Here is an 8,614-nt window from a genome sequence, read left to right as displayed (position 1 = left end):
TTTCAAAAAAACAGCTCCTGCATTTATTGATTTTTTGAAGGGTTTTTTGTGTCTCTCTCCTTCAGTTCTGCTCTGATCTTAGTTATTTCTTGTCTTCTGCTAGCTTTTGAGTTTTTTTTTTTTATCTTGCTCCTCTAGCTCTTTCCATTTTGACGATAGGGTGTCGATTTTAGATCTTTCTCATGTGGGTATTTATTGCTATATATTTTCATCTAGACACTGCTTTAAATGTGTCCCAGAGATTCTAGTATGTTGTGTCTTGGTTCTTGTTGGTTTCAAAGAACATCTTTATTTCTGCCTTCATTTCATTGTGTACCCAGTCAACATTTAAGAGCCAGTTGTTCAGTGTCCATGAAGCTGTGTGGTTCTGAGTTAATTTCTGAATTCTGAGTTCTAATTTGATTGCACTGTGCTCTGAGAGACTGTTTGTTATGATTTCCGTTCTTTTGCATTTGCTGAGGAGTGATTTACTTCCAATTATGTGGTCAATTTTAGAGTAGATGTGATGTGGTGCTGAGAAGAATGTATATTCTGTGGATTTGGGGTGGGGAGTTCTGTAAATGTCTATTAGGTTTGCTTGGTCCAGGTCTGAGTTCAAGTCCTGGATATCCTTGTTAATTTTCTGTCTCGTTGTTCTGTCTAGTATTGACAATGGGGTGTTAAAGTCTCCCACTATTATTGTGTGGGAGTCTAAGTCTCTTTGTAAGTCATTAAGAACTTGCTTTACGTATCTGGGGCATATATATTTAGGATCATTAGCTCTTCTTGTTGCATTGATCCTTTTACCATTACATAATGTCCTTCTTTGTCTCTTTTGATCTTTGTTGGTTTAAAGTCTATTTTATCAGAGACTAGAATTGCAAATCCTGCTTTTTTTTTTTTTTTTTTGCTCTCCATTTGCTTGGTAAATCTTCCTCCATCCCTGTATTTTGAGCCTTTGTGTATCCTTTCATGTGAGATGGGTTTCCTGGATACAACACACTGATGGGTTTTGGCTTTTTATCCAATTTGCCAGTCTGTGTCTTTAGATTGGGGTGTTTAGCCCATTTACATTTAGGGTTAATATTGTTACGTGTGAATTTGATCCTGCCATTTTGATGCTAGCTGGCTGTTTTGCCTGTTAGTTGATGCAGTTTCTTCATTGTGTCAATGGTCTTTACCATTTGGTACGTTTTTGGAGTGGCTGGTACTGGTTGTTCCTTTCTATGTTTAGTGCTTCTTTCAGGAGCTCTTGTAAAGCAGGCCTGGTGATGATGAAATCTCTGAGTAATTGCTTGTTCATAAAGGATTTTATTTCTCCTTTCCTTATGAAGCTTAGTTTGTCTGGATATGAAATCCTAGGTTGAAAGTTCTTTTCTTTAAGGATGTTGAATATTGGTCCCCACTCTCTTCTGGCTTATAGGGTTTCTGCTGAGAGATCTGCTGTGAGTCTGATGGGCTTCCCTTTGTGAGTAACCCAACCTTTCTCTCTGGCTGCCCTTAGCATTTTCTCCTTCATTTCAACCCTGGTGAATCTGACGATTATCTGCCTTGGGGTTGCTCTTCTTGGGAATATCTTTGTGGTGTTCTCTGTATTTCCTGGACTTGAATATTGGCCTGCTTTGCTAGGTTGGGGAAGTTTTCCTGGATAATATCCTGAAGAGTATTTTCCAGCTTGGATTCAATTCTCTCCATCACATTCAGGTACACCTATCAAACGTAGATTAGTTCTTTTCACATAGTCCCATATTTCTCGGAAACTTTGTTCATTTCTTTTTACCCTGTTTTCTCTAATCTTGCCTTCTTGTTTTATTTAATCGAGTTGATCTTCAACCTCTGATATCCTTTCTTCTGCTTGGTCAATTCAGCTGTTGAAACTTGTGTATGCTTTGCAAAGGTCTAGTGTTGTGTTTTTCAGCTCTATCAATTCACTTATATTCTTCTCTAAGCTGTTTATTCTCATTAGCATTTTGTCAAACCTTTTTTCAAAGTTCTTTGTTTCTTTGCATTGGGTTAGAACATGTTCTTTTAGCTCAGAGAAGTTTCTTATTACCCAGCTTCTGAAGCCTGTTTCTGTCAATTCATCTGATTCTTTCTCCATCCAGCCTTGTTTCCTTGCTGGTAAGGAGTTGTGATCCCTTGGAGGAAGAGAGGCATTCTGGTTTTGGGTGTTTTCATCCTTTTTGCGCTGGTTTCTTCTCATCTTTGTAGATTTATCTACCTGTCATCTTTGTAGTTGTTGACTTTCAGATGGGGTCTCTGAGTGGACATCCAGTTTGTTAATGATGAAGTTATTTCTTTCTGTTTCTTAGTTTTCCTTCTAACAGTCAGGCGCCTTTGCTGTAGGACTGCTGAGGTCCACTCCAGGCCCTGCTTGTCTGGGGATCACCTGTAGCAGCTGCAGAATAGTAAGGGTTGCTGCCAGTTTCTTCTTCTGCTGTCTTTGTCCCAAAAGGATACCTGCCAGATGTCAATCTGAGCTCTCCTTTATGAGGTGACTCTTTGGATATACGGGGGTCAGGGAGCTGCTTGAGGAGACAGTCTGTCCTTTATAAGGGCTCAAGTGCTGAACTGTGAGCTCCATTGTTCCATTCAGAGCTGCTGAGCAGGTACATTTAAGTCTGCTGCAGCAGAACTCATAAACGCCTTTTTTTTCCCCCAGGTGCTCTGTCCTGGGGAGTTAGGGCTTTATTTATAAGTTTCTATTGTGCTGCTGCCTTTTTTCAAGGCTGTCCTGCCCAGCGAGGAGGCAGCCTAGTCACAGTCTGCCTACAGAGGCTTTGCTGAACTGCTGTGGGCTCCACCCAACTGCTGTATGAACTTCCCTGCAGTCCTGTTTATAGGGGTATAGTTAGAATTGTCTTGGTAATGGCAGCCCACCTCTGTAATGGCGTACTCTCTCTGTAATGGTGGCCTGCCTTGGCAATGGCAGCCTGCCTCAGCAATGGTGGACTACCTCGGTAGTAGTGGACTGCCTCAGTAATGGCAGACGCCCCTCCCCCACAGAGCTGGACCATCCCGGGTTCAGGTGTGCTTGCTGTGAAACTCTCAATCCAGAGCATTTCAGACTGCTGTTTTTTGTGGGAGTGGGACTGGACGAGCCTGATCACCTGGCTCCCTGCCTCAGACCCCCTTTTTTTTCAGTTGAACGGGTGACTCTGTCTCCCAGGCATTCTAGTTGCCAGTTGAAAAGACGCCCAGATTTGTGTGAGATTTTATGCAGAGACCCACTGAGCCAGCTGAAACAGCCGCACTGGGGGCTTGTGGTGCTTTTTCGCCCAGTAATCTCCTGACCTGGCTTCCTGTTTCAGTCCACTTTTTATCAGTTGAATGGGCGACTCTGTCTCCCCAGCGTTCCAGTTGCCTGTTGGAAAGGCACCAGGATCTGTGTGATTTCCCGTGCTGTGACCCACTGTGCTGACTGAAACAGCTGCGTGGAGATTCGTGGTGCTTTTTTGCCTGGGAATCTCCTGGCCTGGGTCCCAGTTTCAGTCCCCTTTTTATCAGTTGAACGGGCGACTCTGTCTCCCAGGAGCTCCAATCACCAGCGAAAATGGCACCTGGACCCATGTATTTTGTGCGGGGACCTGTGTATTTTGTGCAGAGACCCGCCACACCGGCCAAAACAGCCGTGCTGGTGACCCATGGGGCTCCTCCACCTGGGAATCTCCTGGTCTGCGGGCAATAAAAATCTGTCTGGATATGCAGCATCCACTTACTGTCCATGCTTTTGCTGGGAGCTGCACCTAATCGGCCATCTTGGATCCTCTCCCAAACGTACAGTATTTCATATAAGCATTTTCACCTCCAGAGTCTGAGACTCACACGTTCAAGCACAAGCTCCAGCAGCTCCTCTGTCAAAGCCGCCCACTTCTGACAGCCATAGAGATGAAACCGTTTTTTTAAATTTTTTTTAAAAGTAATTTTTACTATTGTAGGTCTTTTAAATTTCCATATGAATTTTAGAATCAGTTTGCCAATTTGTACAAAAAGATATCATGCTAGAATTAGGTTGGGGTTGTATTAGATTTATAGATAAACTAAGGAAAATTACATTTTAACAATTTTGAGTTTTTTGATTCATGAATGTATCTATTCAAGTTTCTCACCAGTGTTTTGTCATTTTCAGTGTAGAGTGTTTCACATCTTTTGTCAGATTTATCTCTTAGTATTTCATATTTTTGATGTTATTTAGGTGGTATTTTTTCATTTCAATTTTCAATTGTTCATTGCTAGTACATTTGACCCTTGAACAATGCGAGGATTGAGGTACCACCTCCCTAGCAGTAGGAAATTCGCATGGAAGGTTTTTTTTTTTGTGCTACAGAGTTGTGCTCTGTTGCCCAGGCTGGAGCGCAATGGTGCGATCTCAACTCAGTACAACCTCTGCCTCCTGGGTTCAAGCAATTCTCCTGCCTCAGCCTACAGGGTAGCTGGGATTATAGGTGTGTGCTACCACGCTCAACTAATTTTTTGTATATTTAGTCAAGATAGGGTTTTGTTATGTTGGCCAGGCTGGTCTCCAACTCCTGGCCTGAAGTGATCTGCCCACCTCGGCCTCCCAAAGTGATGGAACTATAGGCATGAGACACTGTACCTGGCCTGCATAGAATTTTTGAGTTCCTAAAAATTCAACTATTAATAGCCTACTGTATACTGGAAGCCTTACCAATAACAGAAACAGTTGCTTAACACATATTTGGCACATTATATGTGTTATATACTGTATTATTATAGTAAAGTCAGCTAGAGAAAAGAAAACATTATTAAGAAAATATTGAGGAAGAGAAAATTAAGTATTCATTAAGTGGGAGTGAATTATCATATATCTTTTCCTCTTGATTGTCCTCCATTGTGTAGACTGAGAAGGAGGAAGAGGAGGGTTGGTCTTGCTGCTTCGGGGGGTGGCAAATGGGGAAGAGTGGAGGAGATCAAAGGAGGAGAGTCAGGCACACTTGGTGTAACTTTACAGAATTATATCATAATTATTGTTTGACCTTTTTGTTTTGTTTTGTTTTGTTTTGTTTGAGACTAAGTCTCGCTCTGTCACCCAAGGTGGATTGCAGTGGTGTGATCTCAGCTCACTGAAACCTCTGCCTACCGGATTCAAGTGATTCTCCTGCCTCAGCCTCCAAAGTAGCTGGGATTACAGGCATGTGCCACCACACCCAGCTGATTTTTGTATTTTTAGTAGAGATGGGGTTTACCATGTTGACCAGGCTGGTCTCGACCTCCTAACCTCAGGTGATGTACCTGCCTCAGCCTCCCAAAGTGCTGGGATTACAGACATGAGCCATTGTGCCTGCCTGCCTTTTCAATCTTTGAAAATGCTTTTATACAATACTAATCTTTCTTCCCCGTTTGCTTTCATTTCAATGCCCAGTCATGGAAGGGTCCATGTTGTAAAAGAAGTAAAAAGTAGTCTTAATAATCAGAAGCCTTTGCCAGATTGTTTAATAGCAATTTGTTTTCTGGCACTGTTTCTTCTACATCTTCTTTAGTACATGGTACTGATTCAAAAGCACTCATCTCCATCAAGTCATCTTCTGTTGATTTCTCTGGTGTGGTGTCTATTCCTTCTTGAATTTTCCCAGATCCATATCTTGAAAGACAATATTCCCCTTCTTTTTTTGCAGAATTAGAAATCCTGGGTTTGCCAGCAGGTAGACCACTTTGACACCTTCGGTGTTGAACTTGTGGGTTCTGGGTGGCTAAGGGCATTGTCCAAAATCAAAAGAACTTTGAAAGACAGCCTTACTGGCAAGATATTTCCTGACTTCAGGGACAAAGCAGTGATAGAACCAATCCAGAAAAAGTGTTCTTGTTGAGGCCTTCTTGTACAACAATAAAACTGGTAGCAGGTGTTGATCTTTTCCCTTCAAGGCTTGGGTGCTAGCATGTTTATAGAAGAGGGCGGTCCTATTTGTAAACCCAAACATACAAAGATACAAACTATGTCAAAAGCATAGCATGGGTACTGAGAAAGGAGGGTGAAAACATGAGGATGACATCACCTCTGGCCTCAAGGAGTGCTCAACAGACTGAGGGAGACAAGTTCATCTTTTCCTGAAGGAGGGCAGTGGAGTGATGGCATGTCTAGAATGTGGAAGTAGAGGGATCACAGAGAGGCAGCTCAGCAGAGTGCTCATGCAAGGATTGGGCCACCAACCCCCCACTGCATGCGATGTATCTGAGGAAAGCCATTTAAAATAGGCGACAGTCACTTTCCATCAAGTCCCTGGTATGGTCCATGGAGGCAGGGTTGTCCATCTCGTTTCAGCATTTCAGAGGCCTCTCAGGGTTTGGATACAGAAGAAGACAAGCAGCAATGCTTACGCATTGCAGAGATGCAGGTGAGCCCCAATTTCTTGCCAGTTAGGAGGTCAGTGCTGAGGGCCTTGTTGTCTTTCCTTGGAACATGCGATGCCAATTCCTTTCTGGACAGAGAGTTTTTGGTTGCCAAAAGGCAAAATATAAATATTGCTTTGGGACAAATTCCAAATACATTAGATTTATTCAAATTTACTTTCTTTATCTTTCTGAATCTTCAGAGTTCAAAAACATTGCTTAATAATTCTATGTCTAAACTCACATTGCAGCACAGGGCATAATCTGTCCCCAAGGCAAAGACCATTAGCTATTCTTGTCTGGAAAACATGCAAATAGATATCTCAGCAAAGGCTACTCATGTATTCTTGTTCTTATGAGTAAATCATTGTCAGTGACTGTGATTTTTTTTTTCTGAAGGGATAAATACACGCCCTCTATTAGGGTCAGGTTTTGTGCCTGTAATTCTTCCGCCTACTGTATTATAGGAGCTTAGAATCCCAGCTGCTGGCTCTGGGCTGAAGTTCTCTGATGGCTCCTGCGGGGTGGACCGGCCCCCTTTCCCTATGTGTGCTTCTGCTGCTAACCTGTGGCTTTGCCCATGCAGGCAAGCTGCTGGTAGTGCCCATGGATGGGAGCCACTGGTTCACCATGCAGTCGGTGGTGGAGAAACTCATCCTCAGGGGGCATGAGGTGGTCGTAGTCAGGCCAGAGGTGAGTTGGCAACTGGGAAGAAAACTGAATTGCACAGCGAAGACTTACTCAACCTCATACTCTCTGGAGGATCTGGACCGGGAGTTCATAGCATTTGCCAATGGTCAATGGAAACAACAAATACAAAGTATATTTTCTCTATTAGTGAGCCCATACAGTGGCACTTTTGACTTACTTTTTTCACATTGCAGGAGTTTGTTTAAGGACAAAAAATTAGTAGAATACTTAAAGGAGACTTCTTTTGATGCAGTGTTTCTGGATCCTTTTGATGTCTGTGGCTTAATTGTTGCCAAATATTTCTCCCTTCCCTCTGTTGTCTTCACTAGGGGGATACTTTGCCATTATCTTGAAGAAGGTTCACAGTGCCCTGCTCCTCTTTCCTATGTCCCCAGAGGTCTCTTAGGGTTGTCAGATGCCATGACTTTCAAGGAGAGAGTACGGAACCACATCATGCACTTGGAGGAACATTTATTTTGCCACCATTTTTTCAAAACTGCCCTAGAAATAGCCTCTGAAATTCTCCAGACACCTGTCACGGCATATGATCTCTTCAGCCACACATCAATTTGGCTGTTGCGAACGGACTTTGTTTTGGATGATCCCAGACCTGTGATGCCCAACATAGTCTTTATTGGTGGTATCAACTGCAAACAGAGAAAACCATTGCCTATGGTAAGTCATCTCTCCTTTGGCATAGTAAGAATAATCTGGCTTTGGAAATTATAAAAGGATTCCTTCCAGAACTGTGATTTCACATTTTCATTTGTACCATTTCTAATTTCTTTCCAGTTTAACAAATTATTTTGTGCCAGTGCATGTACTTGTCAGTTATCAAATTTTATAACTGCCCTTCTTGAAGATATGTATGTGTAATTTATAAAATTGTAGATCACGTTCAGCCTACATTTTTAAGTACCATATTTAGAAAAGTACCAAAAGCCACAGTAAGAAATGAAACTTTTCTATGTGACCCCCCAAGAGGAAATGCTCTTAGCAGTTTTGTGTACATTTTTTACATTTAAAAAAATAGTGTTTTAGGTATACACAACGTCTAATGTAAATTCTCACACCTATTTTATTAAAATCTAGTATTGGGCTGGACATGTTCTTCTTTTCCTTGCATTTTTCACTTGCCAATAAATTATAGCTACCTTTGTAGACCAATACATACTGATTTGACAAGTTTTTTTTGTATTTTTTTAATTATACTCTAAGTTCTGGGGTACATGTGCAGAATGGCAGGTTTGTTACATAGGTATACATGCTATGGTGGTTTCCTGCCTGTCGGGGAGTGGGGGAGCTAGAAGAGGGATAGCAGGGGGTGGGGGGATTAGGGAGGGATAACATTAGGAGAAATACCTAATGTAGGTGATAGGGGTATGGATGCAGCAAACCACCAAGTTCTTTTAATGGTTGCATAAAGGACTTTACATTGGATGCAATGTACTTTTTAACCAATTAATGTTGAAATAGATTTAGGAATTTTCCATTTTTTGCCATTATGAATAAGACCACGTAAACACTCTTTAATACTTTCCTTACATGAATATATTTCCATATTCTTGCTTTTATCTTAGTAGACTAGAGTCCTACA

General features: G+C 41.9%; 1 protein-coding gene across 1 annotated transcript; it reads left to right on the top strand.

The window, feature by feature from the left end:
• The first annotated feature begins 6,687 nt into the window (after positions 1-6,687).
• LOC110569498 (UDP-glucuronosyltransferase 1A9-like) lies at positions 6,688-7,746 on the top strand. The gene has a single exon (XM_064372868.1). The coding sequence runs from the start codon at positions 6,838-6,840 to the stop codon at positions 7,744-7,746; it is 909 nt and encodes a 302-aa protein (XP_064228938.1). The 5' UTR covers positions 6,688-6,837.
• Positions 7,747-8,614: the final 868 nt, after the last annotated feature.

Source organism: Aotus nancymaae, unplaced genomic scaffold, assembly GCF_030222135.1.
Source record: "Aotus nancymaae isolate 86718 unplaced genomic scaffold, 86718_ANA_hifiasm-v0.15.2.pri h1tg000008l, whole genome shotgun sequence".
Taxonomy (NCBI): Eukaryota; Metazoa; Chordata; class Mammalia; order Primates; family Aotidae; genus Aotus; species Aotus nancymaae.
The sequence above is the reverse complement of the archived record's forward strand: the minus strand, read 5'-3'. Positions and strand labels throughout refer to the sequence as shown.